The following is a 27,948-nucleotide window of genomic DNA, read 5'->3' as shown; positions in this document are numbered from 1 at the left end:
TCTATATCAAAGCAAATAACTTCTGAAACATTTATTCAATTTTGTATTATACATAACAAGTAACAATGATGTAGAGGCTAATAGGCGAGACTATATGGGAAAAGAGATCAGGCCATCTCCCCCAAACCATTAATTACATCATTTCTGTATTTATGAGAATTTGTAAGATAATCAGAACATAATCTTTTGACTACCTTAAAGATGATGAAGGGAAAATAAGTAAACAGGCCAGTAGCCAACTACAGTATAAGTTTTGTTATGTCTATTCATGAATATACTGAGAGGTACTATCATTTTTTTTCTGAAGCAATTGGGATTAAGTAACTTGCCCAGGGTCACACAATTAGGAAGCATTAAGTGTCTGAGGTCAGATTTGAATTCAGATTGACTATAGGACTGGTGCTCTATCCAATGCATCATCTAACTGTCCTGGTACTACTATCATCTTGCAACACACATTCATATCCCTGTCCACAAGATTTCTACAGGTGACTTAACAAAGAACCTGGTACAAGCTTCTAATTTTCCTTATTAAATTGTAAAGTCTTTGAGATCTTGAGCATTTAATTATCTTTGTATTTTCTTTAGTTACCGCACAGTATCATATATACAGAAAGTAACAGACAAATATTTGTTGAATTAAGATGAGCAGAAACCTTGCAAAAATCAATTCATTGCTGTGGACCTTGGTTTCCTCAGCAGAAAAATGAAGGGTGTGGTCCATAAAGTTCTTTCTTATTCTGAAAGTTTATGATTATTCATAGTGAAGAAAGTGTTGGGATTTGGAGCCAATCCTGGGGTTTAAATCCTGACTCTGGTACTTATTAGCTGTGTGATCTTTGTGCAGATCACTTAATCTCTTAGGATTTCCTTTTTCTTTATCTGGAAAATGAAGGCACTTTATTAGAGTATCATTGAGTCCCCTTCACATTTTAAATCTTTGAAATTTTTTTTTAGATTTTCCCTACATATTTACTGTAATAACATCATGTGTGGAAGATATTCAATAGTGTTGATAATTTTTAGTCAAAATGGGGCAGACTAATAGTAGAAGACAGGTGACAATGAAAATCTAATTGGCATAAAGTGAGCCCTTTTACTATTATCACTTGGGCCCAAAGCTGAAATAGTTCAAATCAATAAGCATTTATTAAGCATCATCTATGTCCAAGGCATTGAGTAAAGGCATTTTGATTGATTGATTGTGAAAGATGCTGAGGATCCAAAAGACCAAAACAAAAATAAAAATCTCAGACCCTCCCCTCAGAGATCTTACATTGTTTTGGATTCTGCCTATAGTAAGCTCTAGCCAACTCTCCACTTTATCTTTCTAGATTATATCCAACGAACTACTAGAGGCTCATGGATCTGCCAAAGACGCTATTATTACTAGAAGGCAGACCTGATATCACCTCAGCCTCATGGCATTTTTATTTATTAAAGATCTTATTTCTTCATCCTTTCCAAGTTCGCTAGCAGGTCTATATTAGCCGCCAGCATTTCTTCTCCTCTTGTTTTTGTTCAGTCATTTCAATTGTGTCTAACTGTGACCCTATTTGGAGTTTTATTAGCAAAGATACTAGAATGGTATGTTATTTCATTCTCAGCTCATTTTACAGAAGAGGAATTAAGGCAAACAAGGTTAAGTGACTGACCCAGGGTCACATAGGTAGTAAGTATCTAAGCCCATATTTGAACTCAGATCTTTCTGACTCCAGGCTCAGTGCTCTATCTCCTGTGCTATCTTCCTTCCCTTACCCTATTCCCACCCTCACTCCCCACTTTTCTCTGAACATTTTGCAATATGGCTTCTGAAATGATCATATGACTGAAACCACTCTTTTAAAAGTCACTAATGATCCTTTTCTAGCCAAATCTAATAGCACAATGTTATTCCTTTATCTCTCTGTAGTATTTGACACTTCTGAGCACCCTTTTTCTATATACTCTTTGCTTTCTGGATTTTCATGACTGCTCTTTTGCTTATTTTTCCTGTGGGATCACATCTCACTTTTGATGAACCATCAATAACATTCCCTCTAACTGTGAGAGTCCACCAAAGCTCTTCCGCTGAATGGAATTCTCTTTTCTTTTTGCTCTCTCACTTGGTGACTTCATCAACTACAAGGCTTCAGAGATCATCACAATGTAAAACTAGCCCTTTTCTCTTTCCTGAGTCCTTCATCACTAAACACCCAGACATTTAAAACTGGTTGTCCCTTGATGCATTGTTGGTGGAGTTGTGAACGAATCCAACCATTCTGGAGAGTAGTTTGGAACTATGCTCAAAAAGTTATCAAACTGTGCATACCCTTTGATCCAGCAGTGTTACTACTAGGCTATATTCCAAAGAGATTATAAAGAAGGGAAAGGGACCTGTATGTGCATGAATGTTTGTGGCAGCCCTTTTTGTAGTGGCTAGAAACTGGAAACTGAATGGATGCCCATCAGTTGGAGAATGGCTGAATAAATTGTGGTATATGAATATTATGGAATATTATTGTTCTGTAAGAAATGACCAGCAGGATGATTTCAGAAAGGCCTGGAGAGACTTACACAAACTGATGCTGAGTGAAATGAGCAGGACCAGGAGATCATTATATACTTCAACAACAATACTATATGATGACCAGTTCTGATGGATCAGGCCATCCTCAGCAACGAGATCAACCAAATCATTTCCAATGGAACAGTAATGAACTGAACTAGCTACGCCCAGAGAAAGAACTCTGGGTGATGACTAAAAACCATTACATTGAATTTCCAATCCCTATATTTATGCCCACCTGCATTTTTGATTTCCTTCACAAGCTAATTGTACAATATTTCAGAGTCTGATTCTCTTTGTACAGCAAAATAATGGTTTGGTCATGTATACTTATTGTGTATCTAATTTATATTTTAATATATTTAACATCTACTGGTCATCCTGCCATCTGGGGGAGAGGGTGGGGGGTAAGAGGTGAAAAATTGGAACAAGAGGTTTGGCAATTGTTAATGCTGTAAAATTACCCATGCATATAATCTGTAAATAAAAAGCTATTAAATTAAAAAAAAAAGATTTTAACCTAAAAAACAACAACAACAAAAAAAACTGGTTGTCCTATAGATGTCTTAAACTAACATTCCCAAACCAAAACTCATTATCTTTCTCTCAAAATTTATTGTGCGTGTGCATGTGTGCATGTGTGCAAGTATGCGCGCGCGTGTGTGTGTGTGTGTGTTTGTTTGAATTTTACTATTTCTATTGAGGACACCACCATGTTTCCAGTCACCCAGACTCAAACGTTTGTACCATCCTGGTTTTTCAATCTCATTCATCCCATGTATTCAATCAGTTACCATATCTACTCCTTAGGGAAGCTCTGTCCATATTCTGATAGGAGGCATCAGTGAGTTGTTGCAAACGTAATGTATGGAAGATCTGGGCTAGACTCTTTCTTCTGGTACTTATAATCTCTGTGACCCTGGACAAGTAACCCCTCTCCTCAGTCTCAGTTCCTGTAGCTATAGAACTTTCTTGTTGTTCAATTATTTCAATTACATCTGACTCTTCATGACCTCAATTGGGATTTTGGCAAAAATACCAGAACAGTTCCTTTTCCAGCTCATTTTATAGATAAGGACATTGAGGCAAACAGGGTTAAGTGACTTGCCAAGGGTCACATAGCTGATAAGTATCTGAGGCCAGATTTGAACTCACTAAAGTGATTTTTTTCTGACTCCGGTCCCAGCACTCTAAGTACTGTCTGCCCCAGCTGTAAAACAGGAAAGGATTTGAATTCAGTTCTTCCTGACTTATAGCTCACTGTTCTATCCACTATACCATCTATCTAATTGCCCGTGTAAGCTACCTAACTGACATTATAGAGTTAAAAGGAGTTTCTGTGCAAGGTGCTAGCTTTCCAAAACCCATAACTTGTGAAATCCTTATGATTTCCAGTATAATACTAGATACAATACCCAGAAATAAAAGAAGACTCAGGATTCTTGAAAAAGTAAAGAAATCCCTCCCGTTTTTTAAAAGACTAATTAAATCTCTACAATCTTTGCAAATTACTGTGCTAATTTGGAAAGGGACATGGGAAGGTAAAGTATTCACATCTTAGAGCACAGAGAATCTAATACCACCTTAACTTTCAGTCCGTCATCTCCCCTTAAGATACTTGCACAGTTCTTGTGACACTCAATAATGCCCTAGGGAACTTGCAAGCAGAAAGGAGTTAGGATTCACTCTCTAAACTGGGACTCTCTGCCTCACAGTTATTTTGCTAGCCACTCCTTTAATCATTGTTCCCTGGCAGCAGATTTTTAAAACTTGTCTCTTCTCCCCGTCTCATTGACCCATAACTATTTCTGCTGTCCTCCATTCCCAGAATCCATCTTGCCATGATCTCCACCTTGTACTCCTAGTTTTCATTTTTCATTCGGCTTTCACCATCTTCAATTCTGCCTTGCTTGCTTCCTAGCAATCCTCTCCCCAAGAGAGGTGCTAGCTTATGAGCAGCTTGATGACTGAGGAATCAAGCTGGAATCCTGGTTGATAGTATTTAAAATTCTTCCACATTTCTTTGAGAAGAATATTCCTGGGCTATTTAAAACTTCACTTGTTAGATTTCAACATCCTGTAGCTCCACCCTCGAAAGAAAGGGTCTCCTCCGATAGTGGTAGGAACCACTCTTTCTCCGAGCTCCAACATGTTTCTATTTTCTACTCTGAGTCAGCTCCTGGTGAAACTTCCACATTTAGCTTTTCCTACAGTGCCAGGGAAGCATGCTCTTGGCCTAGGCAACATCTCCAACTGAATCTTTTGGGAGTTCAAAAAGCACCCCATTTTCAATTGTCTTTTCACCTCTCATCTCCCGAGGCAATTGGACCAGATTATGCAAATTACCATAGGCTGCTTTTCAAGGATTTCAAAAAGAAGAGAGGAAGATGGGCACACAGTTCCTGATGATTCATTCAAGGGAAAAAAGCCTGAAGTAAGGAAGCAGATGATGATACTTTGTTATACTAAGGACATTGAGGCAAGTTGGAGCTAAAGGAGTGGTCCTTTTCTTGCTGAATAATGTTTACCATATCAATTAAAATAGCTACAAAATTAATATGAAAGATGATATATTTTGATTTTACAGAGGATGGGGACCTAATAAGCACATTAACTACTCTGGTCTTAAGTGATAGGAAGTTTAACTTTGCTACATTAATCAATGTACAGACCCTAAACCTCCTGGCATAATAAGGAAGTGTTTATTGTTTTGGATATTTTGGATGGATCTATTCCATTTCTCTTACTATTAAGTAGGTTTTGTGGAGACGTATACAGTTCTGAATCTTTATGGACCATGGACCAAACTCTCAGCAATGAAAAGGACCATGGAGAAAACTATTCAGATAACAGGGACAAGAGAGTCTCTGTTCCTAGACTGAAAACCTGAAAATGTGAGAGCTTATTGTCAAAGAGCTTTTGACTTATCTCCACAAGAGCAATATCTTTGATGGTGTTTTTTTTTTTTTACTCCGTTTTTCAAAACAGATTCCCAAACTTCCATACTTCTTTGCTTCTGATTAGTGAGACACAAGTTCTTTTTGCAAACCCTTATAATTTCTAAAATCTAACACAATAAATCTCATTAAGCATCTACTAGATACCTAGCATATTACTAGGACTCAAGAATACAGAAAAATGTAAATGATATATTCTCTGTTTTCAAGGTAACTAACTATATCTAGGTAACTATAGCTATATCTACAAACTTATCTATCTATATCAATACTTATATCTATGTAGTAAAACTTATGATATTATCCACCATTCTCTCCTCCTTTATTCCATTATGTAATGAAGAGATTCCAATTTGGCTGTCAAGAATAACACCTCTAAAAATATCTTTAATTCCAATCTCTTCTGGCATTGTCCAGCAACTTCATCCTTATAGATTAATTTACTGTATATCTATCTATATCTGTAGCATGCTCTCTCTCTCTCTACTTCCTTCACAATAACATCTCTGTCTTTGAGATTCATTCAGTTCACTTCCACCCAATCAAAATTCTGGTAGTTATTTACTGTGGGTGGCTGGGACACTTCCTTTCTTTCCTCAAGATGAGTTCAGTGCTAGGGTGAGATTCTTTCATTTCTCCCATCTCTTGCTCTCACAGTAGGGGATTTCAACATTTATACCCATATTCCCTCAAACATTCTAATTTCTCAATTTATAAATTTACTTCATTTACCATAACCTATACCTCAACTCTTAACATAGCTATATACAGAGATGCTTATATTCTTATTCTTGCAATCACCCACAAATGCTCTAGTTTAATATCCATGAACTCTGAAATTCCCTTACCTGATGACAATCTATTGTCCCTCCACCTCTCCTTCATGACCCTAACCCCTGTTCTTTGTACTCATGGTGACCTTCAATTCCTTAACAACTTAGTTATTTCCCAGGTCATCACCCATATATTGGCTGCACTCTCTTCCCTTCCCAATTTAAATTTTTTGGTGAACCAGTACAAATTCGTATTACTTCTTCTCTTGAATCTCTTGCCCCTGTATCCTACTTCTGATTTTGCCTTAGCTCTGGATTACTTCTACCGTACACTGCCTTCACCCCTACTCATATGCTGCAGAATGATGCTAGAGGAAAATAACACAACAGTGCTGCCTGGGTCCACAAATTTATGCAAATTCAACTGGGTCCTCACTGCTGCAAGGCAATCCCTTTACATATTTCTAATTGATTCATGTGTTTATAATGGTTTTTCCAAACCTCTCATAGTTCACTCCCCTCCTATTCTGTCAGCTAAGAAGCTTGCCTCATATTTCACTGAAAAAAAATTGAGAAAATTTATTGAGAGCTTCTTCTTCTCCCTTCCTCCTCAATTCTTACATCACAGATGCCTTCTGTCACCATTTCCTCTTTTATCTCCTGTCTCACATGAAAAGACAGGCTTTCCTCTTGTCCAGACAAATGTTTCTTCACAAAAATGATCCCATTTCATCCTGTCATCTCCAGCAAATTGTCCCTTTTGTTATCCTACTTTTCACTTGTCTTCAATATCTATTGACTTCTTCCTTACTGCCAACAAACATGTCTTTATTTTTCGCATCCTCAAAACTCCAGCATTTCCTGATAAGTATTATACAATTTCTCTCCTTTCTTTCACAAATAGAGAAGGCCATTTATGATACTTCTTTTCCTCTCACTTTTTCCTTGATTCTCTCTCTGACTTCCAATTTCAATGAAAATAGCTCTCTCCAAAGTTGCTAACAAGCTAAAGCTTGTAATTGCCAAAATTAATGATCTTCTCTCAACCTTCATCCTTCTTGACCTTTTGTTGTCCTTGGTACTATGACCCTTTTCTTGATATTCTCTTTTCTCTAAATTTTCAGGATAATAGTCTTTTCTGTACCTATTAGATTACTCCTTCTCTGTCTTTTTTGTTGGGTCTTCTTCCAGATCATCTTTGCTAAAGGGTGTGTGTGTGTGTGTGTCTCACAGGAGTCTGTCTGAGACCCTCTGTTTTTCCTTCTATATTACTTCACTTGGTGATCTTACCAGCTTCCATGGATTCAGTTATCATATCTATGTTGGTGTTTTTCAAATCTATTTATGAAATCCTAAGTTCTTTGCTGACCTCTAGTTATTTTCCCCCCAGTAGTATTTTATTTTTCCAAATACATGTAAAGATAGTTTTTTCAACATTCATTTTTGTAACATTTCATTCAACCTTCTAATTTTAATCTCTCCCTCCCTTATCTTCCCGCTCCCCAAGACCACAAGCAATCTCATATAGTTTAAATACCTATAATTCTTTTAAACATATTTCCATATTTGTCATATTATGTGAGAAAAAATCAGACCAAAACAAAAAAACTATGAAAAAGAAAACATTAGCAAAGAGCAACAACAAAAAAGTGAAAATACTATGCTTCCATCTATATTTGGTCTCCATAGTTCTTTCAGGACAAGGATGGCATTTCCTATTCTATGTCTATTGGAAATGTCTTGAATCACTACATTGTTGAAAAGAACCAAGTCCAGTTGATCCTCACATAATCTTGTTATTACTGTGTACAATGTTCTCTTGATTCTGCTCACTTCACTCAGCATCTGTTCACATAAGAGTTTCCAGGCTTCTCTGAAATTAGCCTGCTCATCATTTTTTATAAAATAATAATATTCCATTACAATCATATACCATAACTTATTCAGCCATTTGCCCAACTGATGTGCATCTACTCAGTTTCCAGCTCCTTATTACTACAAAAAGGCCTGCTACAAACATTTTTGCATATGTGGATGTTTTCCCTTCTTTTAGGATCCCTTTGATCTACAAACCCAGTGGTTATACTGTTGGATCAAAAGGTATGCACAGTTTTATATCTCTTTGGGCATAGTTCCAAATTGCTCTCTAGAATGGCTAGATCACTTCATAACTCCACCAACAATACATTAATCTGACCTCTAGTTAATTCTATATTCAACTGCCTATTGGATAAATTGATTTGAATGTTCAGTAGAGATCTTAAATTCAATATGTCCAAAACTGAGCTCATTATCTTTCCTTCCAAATTTTCCTTCCAGTCACTTAAGCTTGTGACCTAAGTATCATCTTCAATTCCTCACTTTATCTCACTCCACCTCTATATACAATTTATCGCAAAGTTCTGTTGACTTTATCTTCATACTATCTCTAGTATATCCCCCCTTCTCTCCTTTCTTAGAGCAGGACCTCAATATCTCACGTCTAGATTATTGCAATAACTTGATGCTTGATTGGTTTCCCTACTTCAAATTTCTTCCTATTCCAAACCATTTTCCATTCAACTGCCAAAGTTGTTTTGTTAAGATACAGATCTGATTATGTGGGTTCTCATACTCAGTAAACTACAATTGATACCTATAATCTCCAAGATCAAATATAACATCAAATAAAAAACATTCAGAACCCTCTATTACCTTTGTTCCCCTCATACAACCTTTCTAGTTTTCTTACACCTTATATTCTCCTATGCACTTTGGGATTAGGTGCCTCCAAATCCCTCCTTGCCATTCACTGATTGAACAAGACATTCCATCTTCTGTCTACAGGTATTTTCATTGGCTTTCTCACATGCATAGAATGTTCCCCTTCCTTGTTTCTGCTTCCTTACTTGCCTGGCTTCCTTTAAGTCCCAATAAATATCTCAATTTCTACAGAAATCTTTTCCAGATTCCCTTTAATGCTAGTGCCTTGCTTCTGTTGAGTAATTCTGATTTATCTTTATCTTGTCTATAGTTGTTTACATGTTGTCTCCTCTATTACACTGTGAACTCCAATCAAAGCTGCAATTGGATTTTGCCTTTCTTTCCCCCCAAAAGCTTATTGCTTTTCTTTGCATCCATAATGCCTTTCACATAGTAGGCACTTACTAAATGTTTTTTGACTATTGACTGTTGATTATGTTTTTCTTGTTATGTATATGTGTGTGTTTGGGTATATACACATACATACATACATATTTATATATACATACTTAACTCAGTAAAAGAAATACTAAATGTATTTTTCATACCATAAAACACTATATGAATTTTAGTTATAATTATTATTGCAAAATACTTTCTCCCTTCCCCTGTATCCTCTCCACATATATCAATCAGTTGCCAAATCTTGTTATATCTATATCCATAATAACTTCTGCATTTGACCTTTTCTCTCCAACCACAGTCACTACTTTAGATTATGCCTTTATCATCACTTGCCTGGGTTATTGCAATAACTCCTCAAATTGTCCTCTATACTTAGAGACAAGTAGGTAATGCAGTGGATAGTGTGCAGGGCCTCAGGAAGACTCGAGTTCAAATCCAGCCTCAGACACTTAACTTAACTGTGTAATCTTGGGAAATTCACTTAACCTCTGCTTGTTTCAGTTTCTTCAGTTGTAAAATGGGGATTACAAGATCATCTATCTCCCAGTGTCATTGTGAAAATCAAATGAAATATTTGTAAGTACTTATCATAGTGCCTGGCATAAAGTATGTGCTATATAAAAGTTTATTTCCTTCCTAGCTTTCCTAATTCTCTTCCTTATTCTAGCATAGATATCAAAATGATTTTCTAAAAGTACAGATCTGATTATGTCACTCCCTTACTTAATTAAATCTAGTGGCTCCCTATGAGTTCTAGCACAACATTTATACTCAGACATTTAAGATTCTTCATATTTAGTCACTAGTCTACATTTCCAGGTTTAATATAAAATTTTCTCCTCATCACACTTTAGCTAGATAGGCATTATTACTTTTCCTTACATATAGTGGTGACTTCTCTGTATTTTTGAACTGGCTGCCCCTATCCCTAGAATTCATGTCTTTGTCTCCTTTACTTTGAAAAATCCTTTACTTCATTAAAGAATTAGCTGAATACTTTTTTTTAATCTCACTACCTGAACTCACTAAACTACACACACACACACACACACACACACACACACATATTTATATATTACATATCTCCCCATTAGAATGTAAGTACCTTGAGGGTAGGGACTATTTATTTTTGTATTTATATTCCCAGTCTCTAGCATAGTACCTAGCAAATAGGAGATTCTTAATAAATACAAATTTCTTGATTAATCTCTATTTGTATCTGTATGCATATTGATTATGTGTTTATGAGTGTATACCTGTATGAATACATGTTTACAAACATAGCATGAAAATTAACTATATAAACTATAATTTTGATGTGGTTATATTTGTATATTAGTACAGTACTTAATACACAGTACTTATCATAGCAAGTACTTAACAAATGATTTTTCCTTCATTCATTCATTCATATACAGGCTATAAAATCACTAGTTATATATGACTTCATAAGAATTAATTTGAGGCATGGTTTGGAGTAGTTGGCCATTGAAGTTCATTCCAATTCTAAGATTTTCTGATTCTGTGATCTGTATCCCCTTAATCATCACTCTCAAGCTCAGTACTACTCCCTGCTCCCAGAACAACAGAAAGGGGACATGATGCTACTTCTGATAATAATAATTATAATTAAGAGGATTTTGCCTGAAGGATTTTTTGGCTGAAATTTCCCAAGTAATGAAATGTGAGGATGGCCCTTTTTTATCCTGGATATAATGATAGAAGGGCCTTCCCACATAGAATGAGGATTCAACTGGTTGTTCTTCCCTTCTCTTTTCTTCTTTTTCTTCCTTTAGCATCAACTTAATAAACATAAAAAGGTCTGGAATGCTTTCAAGGGCTGGCAAGAAGCATCAACCAGAGTGATTGTAGTAACAGTGGCAGCAGCAGGGATAGGTTGGCAACAAGGAAAGTTATCAGCTTCAGAGAGAGCAAGGCCACTGGAAAGAAGAACATGGTTGGCCCATTAGAAGGGATATGTAAAATAGATAATTAGTAGCATTTCAAAAACAAAACTGTTTATGTTTCAGTGAGGCTTGACTACTAACCTTCCAAAATGATTATGAAAGGAGTAATGTTCCTGGATTCTGTTTTAATCATTCTGTAATGCATATTGTGATTTTTATTTTTACTCTTTTTTTGGGGGGGGGGTCTCAGAATAAAGGATATGTTCTGTACACAATTCATATTGAAACATTAGATATTAAAAAAAATTAAATTAAAATTAAAAAAAAACACCTTATCCCACTCCCTTTTTTCAGGGAAACTCTAACCTGGAACTCAAACTAGAATTGACCTTATAATGATCAGGGTGGAAGCAATAAGTCAACAAATGTGAGAAGAGAATCTACTTTTCATATTTGAGAAGTCAGACTTTATCACTGGATCCTGTTCAAAATTTCATATCTGGGCACAAAGGAGGAAAGTGAAGATATTATGCTCCCCTGAGAGTCCCAGTAGAAGTTACTTTTAAGTTTTTATGCTACAAAATTATCTATGGGAAAACAAAAAAAATAGAGAACAGTATAAGGCAGAATACCATCCAGTGCTAAATTTTGTGGTACAAGCTTTAAGGTCTATAATTGTTACTCATCACTGTGTGCTATAGTCAGGAGAAATTATTTTTAGAGGAGGTGGAACTCAAGCTAGACCTTGAAGCTGAATAAAAATTGGATGAGTGTACAGGACTGGTGAAGATAGATCAGGTGGAAGAAAGAGTATAAGCAAAGTTTTAAAGGAGGGAAGTAATTTGGCTCATGCAGTGAGGCAGGAGTTATCTAGTAGAAAATAAGCTGGATTTGATTTCAGAGAATCTAGGTTCAAATTCTAATGTTGTCACTTATTTCCCATGTTACTTTAGGCAAGTTATTTACTCTTTTTAAAACTCAGTTTTTTTGAAATACAGGGGAAAAAAGTTGGCCTAAGTGATCTCTAAGCTAACTCTAAATCTATCATCTTATCTTAGTTGAGTCATACTAAATAACTATAGTATAGCCCAATGATGGCAGAACTTGAGTAACAGGCAGTGAAATTTGAGTTATCTCTGATAATTATATTAACTAACATTTATATAGCATCTACTATATTCTAGGCACTGTGCTAAGCAATTAACAATTATTATCTCATTTGATTCTTACAACAACCCTGGAAGGTACATGTTATTACTATCCCTATTTTATAGATGAGAAGACTGAGAACAAAAAGTTTAAGTTTCTTACCTGGAGGTTACACAGAGTGAGACCAGATAAAAACTGAGGTCTTAATGACTCAAAACCTGGGGGGAGTTCTACTACTTTCCTACGTGGCTACTTCTAGATGGTCAGTAAAGAGCCATTTTACTGGAACAGGAAAATGACAAAATGGAACAGGGAATGACAAAATCAAAGTGGAGTATTCTTGGCATCTTGTCTTTTCTGACTTCTGATCATGACTAGCTAAGGATATTCCTAGATCTCAAAGACTTTGCTCTTAGCAAAAGCTAGGATCTAAGATTAAGTTTTACCTCTGCAACTGTCTAGTGTTCTTTCAAGTAAATGAGAAACAATACCTAGGATCCCAGATCTAGAGATGGAAAGAACCTCAGAGTTATATAGTCTAAACTTCCCCAATCTCAACTTTACAGATAAGGAAAACGAAGGCTGGAGAGGTTAAAGGTAGAAAGAAAGGTAGAAAGTTTCCAGTCCTTGGAAATTATAAACACTATTTTTTCTACTGTTCCACACTGGATGGGAACAGGAAAAGAAAATTTTGCTTAGAAGAATCTCCACAAAATGTGGACTAGCCTCAGCAGGGAAATTATTCCATTAAAAGTCTACCAGGCAAGAGGGAAAGTGCAGCTTCAGCTAAATGTGATGCAAATGATGTGGCTTCTGTGCTACAGCTCTGAGCACCTTCCATAATTGCCTAAGGGTGGTGAAAAGTCTGTCCCCTTCTACTTGGCACAAGGTTTTCTCTGAGCACCAGGAATTGGGCTATGAGCTGGTCCCTGTACAGTGATCTGTGTGTAGTTGTCTGTAACTTATAGGATGTCCTTTCTATTGTTACTTCCAGTAGGCCTCGGACCTCCCATCTTCCAGCCCATGGTTCTTATCCCATTAGGCTGCTTTTCATGTCTCAATATCTTTCCCTCCCAAATCCAGCCCTCTTTAGAACTTCCTTATTTTTGTTGAGGAAATCACCATCCTTCCTTCCTCCTTATAGCCTAGATTCTTTCCTTTCCCTCATCCCACATTTTCAATCAGTTACCAGGTCTGATAAATTAGCTCTCCATGACTTCTAGATCTGTTCCCTGCTGGCCACTTTTACAATTCCTACCTAGTTTAGGCTCCCATCATCTCTCACCAAGACAATCTCCTATCCATTCTCAATTCATCTGCCAAATATATGGTTTTACTAAGCGCAAGTCTGACAGTATATTCTCCTGCTTAATAAACTCTAATGGTTCTCTATTACATCTAGGACTAAATACAAATTCCTCTATTTAGAACTTTGCAACTAAGTTCTAACCTACTTTTCCATTCTTCACATATGCTATTCCATTCTATACACTATTCAATCCAAATTCTTCTTTTTGTTCCTTACACATAGCATTCCAATTCTAGTTTCCTTGACCATACATAATTAGTACTTCCTATCTAGGATGTACTCTCTCTTCATTCCCATCTTTTAAGAATTCCTTATTTCCTTTAAAGTTCAGCTCAAATGCCAGCTCCCACATGAAACCCTCCTTGATTTCCTCAGATTCTAGTGCCTCACTCCCAAATTATCTTTTATTTATTTTCACATATAAATATATACATTTATGTTTTATATACACACATATATATGTTAGTTATCAAATGAGATAATAATTGTAAAGCTCTTATCACAGTGCCTGGAATACAGTAAGCATTTTATAGATGTTAGCTTATATGTACACATAAAAATGCAAGTATGCATATATGTTAATTATATATACATATATAAATATAACATCCGAGCATTTCTTGCTCTTTTTGAGAAAGGGCATGTTTCTATGTATGTGTATTGGGAGACACCATGTTCATATGCTCTTAATATGATGAATGTCACATGTGTGTGTATATATAGATATAGATATAGATATAGATATGAAAGAGAGAGAGAGAGAGAGAGAGAGAGAGAGAGAGAGAGAGAGAAAGAGGCCACATTTGAATTCAGGTCTTCTTGACCTTAGGCCCAGGCTTCCATCCTTTTGGCCCTTAGTAATAATAATAATAATTTAAAAACTTAATAAATGCTCATTGATTGATATATATATGGCTAAATGTGTCCACTGATTGGGAAGCTCTCAGTTTTGTTTTTTTCCTGGAATAATCAAGTCAGAAGAGTATATCTAAGTCATTGCTAATGAGGGTGTATAACACAAAGAGAGACAACAAATCAGGGAAGTCATTTACTAAAACATTTCTTGATTCCACTTTTTGTTCCTAATAGCTAACTTTTATGAATCACTTTCATCCATTATCACCTTTGATCTTCACAATAATCTTGTGAGCTAGATGCTGTTGTTTATTTTGCAGATGAAGTAACTGAGGCTTAGAGAAATTGTGATTTGCTCATTCATATAGCTAGAAAGTAGCTGAGGTAGGATTTGAAGCAAAATTTCTCTAATTATGTACTTTCTAATGATCCACACAGAAATACTTGCCTAGTTGTGAGGGCCTCTCACTGTACATCAATTTTTTCCTAAGGTCCTTATTTTCCAAATAGCTACCAGAGACTTGCTATTAGGTTTTTTTAAACACTTCACTTCTAACCTGATAAATGGGAACATCTGCTCAAGAATGATTATGCAGAGCTTTGCGGTACTTCTCCCATCAGGAAAACCTGGGCTTCTCATTTTCACTGTTTTGTTTCCATGATTTTGAGACAGATAGTATGTCACAAAGATTACAATAGCATGAGAAACAATGTTCCAGGGAAACAACTCTCCAACCACAAAAAAGTGGGTGAAGGGAGAGACTGAATGAATGCACCATTTTGAAAAACACAAGAAATATTAATTTGGGTCATTTTTATGGTCAATCTAGTCTAGGACTCAGAGGAGCTCAGAATATTAGAATTTAAAAGAATGTCAGTGGTCTAGTCCAAACAATTCTCAGCAGACAAATGATTATACAGGCTCTGCCTGAAAACTCCTAGTGATGAGTAGCTTCTTATCTTACTGTATAGACCGTTCTTTTCTATATTTTTAGAATTATAGTTAAGATATTTTCTTTATTCTTAGCTGCTTATTTTCAGCTTCCACCCATTATTTCTAGTTCTGCCCCCTAGGACCAAATAGAACAAACCTAATTCTTCTTTAGCATGATAGCTCTTCATATATTTGAATATAGCTGTCAATCTATTTCCCCCACATATACAAGTTTCATCCTGAGTTCAGTGTATATACATACATATATATATATATATATATATATATATATATATACACACACACATACATAAATATCTAGGGAGGTTTCTAGTACTCTTAATCATTCTCATTGTCCAAGACTTCTCAATGTCCTTTTTAAATTATGGCATGCAGGAAGGAATACTGCAGATGACAGGATAGTGGAACTCCCTCTTCTTAATTCTGAACATTACATTTTTATTAATAAAAGCTAAGATTGCAATAACTTTTTGGGCAACTATGTCATTAGATTATGTTGTATTTGCAATACACTAAAATCCCCAAACTAGAACTGTTTTGTGCTTTTTTGTGTGTTCTTGACTTTCTTTTTAATAAGTTCCTGCTACTATTTTATACTTACTCTCCATTACCTGTCTTTGTTTCCATTTTGTGTACAGTCTGTTAAATATTATGGTTCATTGATGAATTCCCTGTCTAGCATATGACCAACTTTAGTTAGGTATCCTTTTCTTTCCTCATCAGAATTGCTTGTGTTTGCATTTGAGTAAATCATTCTTTTTTTTCCTTTCAGTTTTACACATAGGAGTTGCCTTGGCTATGTGAATTCCCTATCAATCCCTCACAACCATTATATTTTATTACAAATTTTAAAAAATCATTGATGTTTTCTGTTTATTATATCACCATAGTATTTTATATATCCCCCTCTCTCTCTCTCTTCCTCCCTGAAAGCTATTCCATATGACAAATAATTTTTTAAAGAGAGAAAGATCAATATGAGAAAGTCCAAAAATACATGAATGTGTAAATGACTGTGGACATCCCACCTCCACGAAGGAGTAGGTTAGCTATATCTTCTCATGTCTTGTCATTTGAGTCCTGCTTGAGCTTTATTATTTTGTTTCATTCAACATGAATTTTTTGGTGTGCCATTGTTCCTTTCATTTATATTGTACTTACTATGTACACTGTTTTCTTCACTTTATTTACTTCAGTTTGCATCAGTTCATATTGATCCTTCCATGCTTTCCTGTATTCATTGCATTCATCATTTCTTATAGTACAGTAAAATGCACAAATTGTTCTCTAATAGATGGCCATATCTTTCCTCAAATCTTAGCTATCACACAAAAAAGTGGAGCTACACATACTTCGGAGTATATGGGGACTTCTTAGCAATGGTTTCCTAGGTATATAATGCCACTAATAGAGCCTTTGGTTCAAAGGGTATGAATATTTTAGTTATTTTATTTGCATAATTCCAAATAGATTTCCAAAATAGTTATGTTATTTAACAGATGCATAAACAATGTATAAATGTGTCTATCTTTCCACAACACCATCGCCATTGAGTAATGGAATTTTTTATAATTTTTGGCCAATTTTCAAGAAGTAAGGTGAGACCTTAGAGTTGTTTTCATTTGAATTTTTGTTAATGCTTTTGAGCATTTTTTTTCATGTAGTTGTGAATATTTTGTGACTATCATGTAGTTGTGAATTTATTTACTGGGAACAACTAGTAGTCAACACACACATACACATATATCTTGCATACCAAACCCTTCTCAGAAAAAATCAGTAATTCATTCTTAAAAGCTTCCTATCCTTTCTGGATCAAGAATCCTTTGCAGCCTCTTAGAGTATAGAGTCTTATTGATCCTTTCTCTGAATTCAATCTCTCCAAATCTAAAGCATCCATTACACAATGCCCAGAGCTTACCCTCCTGAGATTTCACAAAAAAAGTATACATTTCTGACCTCTGAAGCTAAGATTATGGGGAACTTTCATTCTGTCAGTTCTTTCTCCAGTTCCTCTCTTCCTTTTTGGGTGGCACCAAGGTAGACTTGTAGGGAAGCTTCTCATCATTTCATATTCAAAAGTTAGAGATATGTCAGAACATTCTAATTTTTCCTCATCAATACCTCAGCAAATATCCACAATTTACTGAATTTTTTGAATATAGTTACATTTTCATCTCTTGAGTGTTTGCTACTCATCATATAAGTATTTTCCTATAAACATGTTTTAAATCGGATCTTTTCTTCATAGAAGCACAGATGGAAGGAATCTCTGATACTATCAAGGCCACTGGTTCTCCAAGGGGATTCTAGGAGTTTCCTAGGTATGTCAAAAATTGTGTTTCATTACAAGGCAATTAAAGGTCTCTTGAATGTCTAGTAGCAATTCTTTACACAAAAGAAGAATATTATATTATGAGCAAAGTAGTTTGGGAATCATAGAAGCCCAGGAAGTTGAAGCCATTTGAATGAAGTCACACAGTAATATAACTGGGGTTTCATCTCAGTTTGCCTAACTTTAACTACATGACTCTTTCCATGATAACACTGGTTGCCAATTCATTTTCACCTTGGCTGTTTCTCTTCTGATATAGCTACTATAAACACTCCCTATGATATGGACACATTATAGGTAGGGAAATATTTTCTGTTTTGTTTTCTCAACTTTTTTCCTCAACTAGAAAGAAATACAAGACATTTAATAAGTAAAGTCAATTCAAAACTACTAGACCAAATAACAGGATTCATTCCAGATAGAGTGCTGATGGATGAAATTTCTGCAGGAAACGGACTTTTGTTGTTGGTTTCACAACTCTGTAAAATATTGGATGGCAAATGAATATTTCATATCATCATCATCATCATAACCACTGTTATGGTCATCATTATTTCACTGTAAATTCTATGAAAGGACTCCCCAAGCCTCAACTATAATGCATTCCCCTCTCAATATTTCCATATATGTATAACATATTTACACATACACATGTTTGTATGTATATACATATACAAATGTATATAGCTATGTATCATATATATTTTATATATATACATTTGCATATATATATATATATATATATATATATATATATATATTTTGTATACATTTCGGGTAGAATGTAAGCTCCTTGAAAGCAGAATCTGTTTTGCTTTTGCCTTCGTGTCTGCCTTACTCAGCACACTGTCCACTACCTTCTAAGTGATTTTTGATTGAATTATTGACTAATTAATTGAATTCACACTTTTTGTGGTCATGGGCAACCACTATGCTTAAGGCATTCTGCTAGATGCTATAAGGACAGAGATAAAGAGTAGATTGTGAGTTCATTGACCTGTAATTAGGTAGGGCAGTGGGATAGATGAACTTGAATGCCACTTCAGACACTCTTTAGCTGTGTGATCCTGGACAAGTCATGTAATCTTTCAGTATCTCAGTTTCCTCATCTGTAAAATGGGAATCATAATTGTTCTTACCCCCAGGGTTGTTGTGAACATCAAATAAAATAATTTATTAAAAGTGCTTTGTCAGCTTTAGGACACCATATAAATGATAGCTTTTATTATTACATAGGAAACTCTCAAGGGTGAAAATTTCTTTTTCCAATGAAGGTAGGCACCTTCTTCATAACTATCCTTGGTCACACAACTAGAAAGTTTCAGAGACAGGATTTGATTCCAGATCTCCCTAGCTATGAGGTCAGTCATCCATCCATTATGCTATGCCATAGGAGAGACAAACATGAGTATGATCCAATCCCTTCTCCACATGTAGATAATCATCTATCTGAAGCTCTTTGATTCATAGGAATGGTTTCTGGCTGGAAGGAAAAGGGGTGATCAGAATGTTTTCATGTAGGATATAGCCCATGAGCTGTACCTAGAAGTTCCAAGAGTATTAAACAGAGGGAGATGTCCATCAGTGGGGAGAAAATGCCATGTAGCCAAGTGAATGAATGAACAAAGGCAAAACCCACAAAGTATGAATGTATCTCAAGAAGTTGTGAAAAAAAATAAAACTGGGTTTTAATTTGAACATGTCCTCAGATGCAGCAAGTGCCCTTTACAGAGACCACTTTGGGAAAATCCCATTTCTTAAAACTCTCAGGGTACACTTAAGAGTAAACAGGGAAAGGAGGCAAAAGACCAGTAGTCTGAGCATCAGGATACTGGAGCTTTAATACCAGCTCTTTAGTCTCCTGCAAGCTGTATGACCTGGGGCAAATGATTTAATTTCTCTGGGTCTATCTTTAAAATGAGGGGAGGGTGAGCTGGAAAGAATCTAATGAACATACAACCCTTCTACCACTAAGATTCTGATTCTCTTTATTTTGATTCTAAACTTCTCTAGGAATCTGAAGTTGACTAGAGTTGCTTTGTCATTTCCTGTTGCTTACAGTAAAAATCTGTGACTCAATTCTATTAGAATTCCTCCTAAGCATGCTCCTCCCCTGTGTATACATGGCTGCAAGCTCACTTTCACACACATGCAAAGCATCTATCCGATTCCTTTTTTCATTGCCCAGATCATAGACTGACCCTCCACCTCCCTACTCCTTTCACCAAACACACAGACACACAGGTACACTCAGGGGTGAGAACAACAAGCCTTTGGAAATTTACAACTGGACTTGGGATTTGCAGAATAAGCCAATGTTACCCAGTGGAGTGGCACTTTCCAAATCTAAATGATGTATAAATAAAAATCCCAAATGACTCTGAAACAACAAATTCAGCCCCAAAATTAGTTAAGGGGAATAAATGTAAACACATTTGAATTACCTGGGCTAAATAATGAAAAGGCTAAAAGAGAAGGTATTTGTCGATGCTGAAAGCTGAAAATCCAGAACAAATACTTCATAAAATCTTCTTGATGTCTCATGTAGTTCCTACAAGTGCCAAATAAAAATGATTTGGACAATGTAATTATCCTCAATATATTTGAAAAGAAAAACTCAAGGTAACAGGTATGTCAGCTGGCAGTGGACTGACATCATCAGTACACAGTAGGAGCTATGCAGTAATAGATCCTGAATTCATGTGGAGCCAGTATCTGCTTTATTTTAAGGTTCAAATCACAGAAAGTTGGAATTAAAAGTTGTTTCTGTAAGGAAGTGCTCAGGGATTATGTCATTAGTGACTGTCTTTCCTAGAATTAGTTTAGTTTGAACCAGGGGTTCTAAATCATTTTTTTTTATATCATGGATCCCCTTGGCCATCTGGTGAAGGCTGTAAGACTCCCCCCTCCCCCCAAAAATAATGTTTTTGAACACATATGATAAAATATAGAGTATTACAAAGAAAACCAATATTACTGAGAGATATCAAAATTTTTTTAAAGTTCACAGACCCTAACTCCCTCACCTTTAGGTTAAGAGCTCTTTTTCTAGACTTCTTATGACATTAAGCAAGTATTCAAAAATAGGAAGGACCAAGTCACACTAATCCATAGACTACTACAGGCTCAAAGCTAGAAGAAGCCTTAGAGATCACCTAGTCCCATCCACAGTTAAAAAGTAATCCCTTGTATAATATTGCTAACAAGAGACCATCCATATTCTGTTTCAGAGCTTCTAGCCAATTCTACTTTTGAACAGCACTAATCATTAAAATTTTGTTCCTTTTCCTATATTTAATCAACATCTGTTTCTTGCTTGTTTTGTTTGTTCTCGTTTTGTTTCTGAAGCTTCTTATCTCTGCTCTTAGTTATCCTCTTGGGGATGAAGCAAAGCAAAATTCCATATGACAGCCCTTAAGGTGCTTGAAGTAACTTTTATCTTTTCCCTAAGTCTTCTCTTCTCCAGGAGAGAATGATTGAGTTCCTTTAATTGACCCTGTTACAATGGTGTGACCTCCAGACTTCTAACTATTCAGGTTGTTCTCTTCCAGACATGCTCAGTTTAACAGTGTTCTTCCTAAGATGTGGCTTCTAAAACTGAATGATACTCCAGATAGTCCTACCCAGAGTAGAAGGCAGCAAAGACTAGTCACCTTCTAGCTGGAGCTGAGTTCTTGAAACAGGTCCTCAGACTCACAGTGACTACCTTGCCAGGAATTTAACTATGACAAGAATGTAATCTGAAATACAAGGTAGAGCATCTTAAAAATCCTTTCATAGGGACAGATGCAAGGCCCCGCCAGCTTTAGTGTAGCTTGGACAAGTAAATATTACAAAGTTATATTGAGGAAGTTTGTGTGACACAGGAATAACCAGAGTGATATGAAGATAGGGGATAAAGGGACCAACTGTGGCTTCTTAAAAGCCTGTAGAAAACCTATATTAAAAGCCTGTATTGAGAGGTTAATCAGTGGTCCTCAAAGCGCAGTCCAAAGAATTGTTGGGATCTCTGCAACCCTTTCAGAGGGTCTCAAAATAATTTTTTTCCTAATATAGTAAATAGCTATAAATATAACCCATGTGAACAAAAACTCTTGAACAGATCCTTGATAGTTTTTTTAACTACATGAAGATACTGGGAACAAAAGTTTGAGAACCACTGGTGACACTCTCTCTCTCTGGTATATATATATATATATATATATATATATGTCAGAGGCCAGAATAGAACCTGGAGCTTTCTGACTTAAAATCAGCTTTTTATTCATTATCCCAAGCTACCTTTACCTAGAATTTTATATGGGGAAAGGGAGGCGGAGGGGAGAGAGGGAGGCAGAGCGGAAAAGGGGAAAAGTTCCATTGAAGCCACATAAAATGAAAACTTTCAAAAAGCTCTTAAGTCTCAACAGTTCTCATCTTTCCTCTTTAACATTGCATTTCTGCTGTCCTCAAAGAAGTGACCAACGAAGAGGAGGTCAGGTATTTATATCATACACTCAACTTGTAAAGATCAGCATCATAATGAGGTGGAAAGAGAAATAGACTTGGGGCCCAAAGAGCAGGGCTTGAATCTTGGGTTTTGCCACCCACTGCTTGTGTGATTTTGGGTAAATTTCTGGGCCTCAGCTTCTTCATCGGTTAAATGAAAGGAGTGGACCGGCTAAGCTCTAAGGTCTCTTCCAGCTCCCAGTTCTACGGTCTCATTAAGTATTTACTTATGTTCCCCTATATAGAAAAGCATTAGTGGAGAGAGTAGGAATTGGGATTGGAGTCAGTAATTCAAGTCTCACCTTAGACACTGGTTGTATGACCATATGCAAGTCATTAAGCCTCAGTTTTCCTATCTGTAAAATGAGGAGATTTGACTCAATGGCCTCTAAGAAGTCACTTCCAGGTCTCAATCTACAGTCCTCTCATCCTGGGGGGACATTCTGGTTTCACAGTGTTAGGCCAAGTCATGTAATTCTATAATTGGCACCACTTGTCAAATTTCAACTTTCCTTCCTTCTGATTTCATGCTGGCTTGACTTCATTTAGCTTTCAAAGGATGGATGGAAATTCCAGTCCTACTTGTTTCCCTACCCAATATTAAACCAATGTCCCTCACAATGTAATTGTACTGTTACTCAAAGCATGCATGTAGGTCCTATGACAGCTCCACTGCCTGGACCAGGCCCAATGAAACTGCTACCCTCAGCCCTTACTGAGCAGATCATCTCACAAATGGTACAAAGAATTCTCTAAAGGGAGATGAGTCCAATGGGACTGAAACTTCTACTTAATGATGGCTACAGAGTCATTTAAAGCAGTCAAATCTTTTCAAGGACAATTTTTAAAAAGTTCATGTGGCACCTAAGGGTGTACCACTGTTCCCTTGTACTTAACATCATTAAGCAATACATGGATGCAACTAAGGACTTAATCAAAGGACAGACTCCCACATTTCATCATGGTCACAGAGTTGACAAAACTCTCTGGGTATAACTTATAGGCACTAACAAATTCTTTGGAAAATCTCTAGCATGATTACTCATTTAAAAAACAAAACAAAACAAAATTTTAAAACTTTTCAATATTCTATTTCCTCCTTCTGTCTGTTTCTAGCTGCAAGAAAATACTGACATATTGGTGATGTGGTTCCCTTGGCCCTGACTAGATGAATGTTCTCCAACCCAACTCAAAGAAGATAACAGCTTCTCCTAGCTCGATCTGGAAGCTCCTGTCAATTTCCTACCTCAGGCCACCCCTCCATAGGGAGCAGAAAACTCTGCAGAAGAACAGAAAAATGAAAAGTGTCCCCCAGCAGAGGAGGTACAGTTACAGAAGTTCCTGGGGAGAAAAGGGAGTTGAGGTTCAGGGGGAGCTTTTGACTCAGCCCGATTTGTTTATTTTTCAGTCCCATCCCCTACTGTCCCTTCTAACTTCCTGTTGGATCCCCTGATGTTTTTTGTTAAACCCCATGCTTAGATGAAGCAGAAATGAAGCCTCTATTTGACTTGCTTGCTACTGACTTCCTGAGAAGGGCGGAACAGGAGCTCTGAGAATCTTATCCCACCAGGCAGCTAATTCGTTTTGGTTTGCAGACAGAAGCTCTCCTTTTCCCTGCTGGGATTCCCATGTCTACAAGCTACCATAGACATGTGTGTGGTCCCTGTGTATAGCTGGTGCTCTGAGATGTCATGGGAACCAGGAGATTTTCAAATGTATTTATTTATTCTTTAAAATTTCCATCCCATCACATCTTTCTCTTTTTTTTGGCAGACTTTCAGCCCTTCCTTTCCTCATTTGTCATTTTCCTCTCCCTTTTATGATTTGACTGAAGCCAGGGTTCTGTAGTCCCTGACAGCACCTGTCAGTCCCCCATACACATATCCAAGAATGGCATGGTAAACCCCAAAGGTGAATCACAACCACAACTAGGCAAAACCTGAGTTCCCCCAGTGCTGCTTCTTTCCCCCGTATTCACAAGGAAATCTTGTCTGTATAGGGGACCATACTTGTCCCTCACTTCCACATCCAGGGGTATCGCACATGGTGGTCCCCTTTGCAGCAGCACTCTAGCTCCCAAAATACAGCTCAAAGGAACAAAAGGTAGTGGAGGAGAGAAGCTTACCTTTGGAGGGTCGCCTTTGTTTGGTCTGCAGAGAGGAGAAGGTGCCCATCACAGCCCCCATGATCACTGGTAGTTGTGTGTTACTTTGGATCTCCTACTTCCCCCGCCCCTCCCCCTCTTTTAGAAAGAGATCAGTTTGGCTTGTCTACTGAAAAAAAAAAGAAGAAGAAGAAGAAAAAGGAAAAGGAAAAGAAAGAAAGAAAGAAAGAAAAGGGGGCAGCCAACACTGCAGCTTGGTATTCAGCAAACGTTGGGTTTGTAGATTTTTTTTTCTCCTCTTCAGTCAACACACATGCACTGACTCACACAAGCAGCTGCTCTGTTATCATTCAAAACAGCTCCCCGTCAAATGATAATGCCAGGTAGATTCCCTCAGACCAGGGCTGAAAGCAGATGCATCAAAATATTTACTGGAGCTCAGCCCCATCAACACATCGGGCTAATCCTTACTCGCGTCCCCGATGATGGTGCGAGCCAGTCAGCCAGCCGCCTGTGGGGCTGAGTCTCAATACCTCCCCTCCCCGTGCATACTAAACTCCAGTTCGGGAGGCATGGGGTGGGTCTCCCGGGAGGCATGGGACTGGGGCTGAGTACCAATCATGAATGAATGAGAACCTGCTCAGTGGAAAATGAGAGTGAAGTAGTCGGAGGCAGAGCAGCTGTGCGGAAGGCGCGCTCGCTGTGATTAATAGAGTCTTAAGGAAGCAGGAAATAAAATTGTTGGGGGGGAGGGGGTTGGGAAACCCTCTTCCCTGGCGCATGACCTCCTCCTTCCCCCACCCCAGCAAAGAAATAAGGAGGGTGTCAGACAGCCTGGGGGTAAATTGCCCCACTGCTTGTTTTTTTTTTTTTTTCCTACTTCCTCACGTGTCAGATGCATGTGCTAAGCTAGCTAATGATAATATCCTCATTGCATACAGTACAGGGTAAAAATGGGCATATTTCATCGTGAAGGAGAAGCCTCAGCTATTGGCCTTGTCACCTTTCTCACTGTAGCAACAATTTTTCCCCCAAACCAAAAGATGCAGGGCTGCCTTTAGAGAGAGTATATTTTATTAGCGCCTGTCTTTGAAAAGCCATCAGATTTTTCTCTCGAGTTCTAGGGAGCTGGGAAGGGAAAGGGGTCTGGGTCAGAGAAGGCAGATGGAAGAGAAAAACTGAATTAGTTAAACCTCGTTGGGATGAAAGACTATTCTGTCCTCTCATGCCATTGACCACACCCTGGGGGGGGGGGGCTAGAATACCTTAAATATTGAAACATTTACATAAAAAGTGGTGATGGATGAAGCCCAGAATACCTTCTAGGAACTCCAGCCATGCCTCCTAGGATCACTACATTTATCAGGCTTCTGATGAAGATGATAATCCTGCTAGTGGATAGAGAATGCCAAACTGGGGTACTCTGCAGTGTGCTTTTTGAGGTAAGTTTTCATTTTAAGTCTGATTATGGAATCAGAATATTAAAGGTTGAAGGGATCTCTGAGAACATCTAGTCTTTCATTTTACAGCTGAGAAAACAGGCCTAGAGAGAGAAAATGACTTGCCCAATATCACATACCTAAGATTGGACTCAAATCCTCCTATGTGTTGTCTAATGTTCTTTTAGCTGCTAGTTGATTTCTGATTTTTTTTTTTTTTATTTCTCAGATGTGAGCTTGGTTCCAGGCATATCTATTTGCTTTTGTTTGCTGCCCCAAATTTGGATGATATAAAGCTATTTGAGAGACTGTTTGATAGTAGTGATCCCCTTAATTCCACTAAACGCATAACATAAATATAGCTCCATTTCCTTATTTGTGAGTTTATAATCTCCTCTAATCTTAGTTTAAACAATGTATATATATATATATATATATGTGCACATTAGTGTGTGCAGTGACATGTACAAATATAAATATGATATAATGAACATCATCATGGAGAGGTTCCAACCAAGTGCATTAGAAAATATGGAGAGAGAGAGAGAGAGAGAGAGAGAGAAAGAGAGAGAGAGAGAGAGAGAGAGAGAGAGAGAGAGAGAGAGAGAGAAAGAGAGAGAGAGAGAGAGAACTGCTTTTAAATGGGGGAAATCAGGGTTGTTTTCATGGAGGAGAGGAACCTTGAAGAAATAGGATTTTAACATGTGACTCTGAAGAGGACATCTTTACCAATCCAGAGAATGGCCCAGATGAATGTATGTGAGGGAGGTAGAGTAAGATGGGGATCAGCTAATAGTCCAGGTTGGTTGCACTATGGATTGTATGAAAAGGAAATTAAGCTAGAAATATAAGCTGGAGTTAACTTGTAGAAGGACTTAAATGACAGGCTGAGGAGTTTGTATTTTATCCTGAAGAACCACTGAAAGGTTTTGTTTGTTTCTTGAGTTTTTCTTTTCCTTCCTTCCTTCCTTCTTTCCTTCCTTCCTTCCTTCCTTCCTTCCTTCCTTCCTTCCTTCCTTCCTTCCTTCCTTCCTTCCTTCCTTCCTTCCTTCCTTCCTAAATGAATATTTCATTGGGCCTGGAGTCAGGAAGACTTGAGGAACAATTACAAGTTCTTTGACACTAAGCAAATCATTTAATCTCTCTATTTGTTTTGACTGTAAAATGGGGTTAACAATAGCACACTATCTCCCAAGGTTCTTATGAACTAGCTAACTAATACCAATATTCCCAAGCTTCTCTGAATTCTTCATATTTTTGGTTTCTTACATTTCCATTTTATTCCTATACCATATTTTATACAGCCATTTTCCATTCAATGAGCTCTTACTTTTCGGTTTTGCTACCACAAAAAAGTGGTGCAATTTTATATATGTAAGACTTTCCCCTCTTTCTTTGATCTTCCTGAGGCACATAAATAATAGTGCCACCCTTAGGTGAAAGGGCAAAGAGCTTAATGTCTTCTCTGCTATAATTCCACATTCTTTTTCAGAACAGGGGAACCACATCACAGCTTTTCCAACAGCTCATCAATGTGCCAGTTTTCCCATAGGTACTCCAGCATTTATCTTTTAATTCTTTTATGACCTTGCCAATCTGATAGGTATGAATTGAAAACTCAGCTTTAATTGAATCTAACTTATTTTTCGTGATTAGGAACCTCTTTCATATATTGTTGATAACTTGCATTTCTTCTTTAGAAAACTACTTGTTCATAGTCTTTAACTACTTACCAATTGGGAGAATGACTCTTGTTCTTACACACTTCTATCAGTTTAGGGATGGGCCTTTTCCAAAAGCAATGAGGTATCTGTTTAGTGGAGTTTCAAGTCATTTACAATTTATCTTTTTCCAGTAGGAGTGAGAAGAAAGAAAAGCAAGAGATACTGGCAGAACTTCTTGTTGGGATTATTATGAAGACTTTGATCTACTCTGGGAAGGTTATTGAACTTCTGTGGATGGTGACTCCCAATCACTGAAGT

At 37.0% G+C, this 27,948-nt stretch overlaps 1 protein-coding gene across 2 annotated transcripts in view; it reads right to left on the bottom strand.

Moving 5' to 3' along the window:
- Positions 1 to 25,291, bottom strand: part of KCNIP1 (potassium voltage-gated channel interacting protein 1) — a 350,654-nt gene extending 325,363 nt beyond the window's left edge. For both annotated transcript variants that reach the window (XM_031953650.1, XM_031953651.1), the window contains exon 1: positions 24,549 to 25,291. In XM_031953650.1, coding sequence (XP_031809510.1) covers positions 24,549 to 24,609 — 61 coding nt within the window. In that variant the 5' untranslated portion in view covers positions 24,610 to 25,291. The remainder of the gene's footprint in view (positions 1 to 24,548) is intronic.
- Between the last annotated feature and the right edge of the window lie 2,657 nt (positions 25,292 to 27,948).

This window comes from Sarcophilus harrisii, chromosome 2 (genome assembly GCF_902635505.1).
Source record: "Sarcophilus harrisii chromosome 2, mSarHar1.11, whole genome shotgun sequence".
Lineage (NCBI taxonomy): Eukaryota > Metazoa > Chordata > Mammalia > Dasyuromorphia > Dasyuridae > Sarcophilus > Sarcophilus harrisii.
Note: the sequence above shows the minus strand (reverse complement) of the source record. Positions and strands in the feature narration are given on the sequence as shown.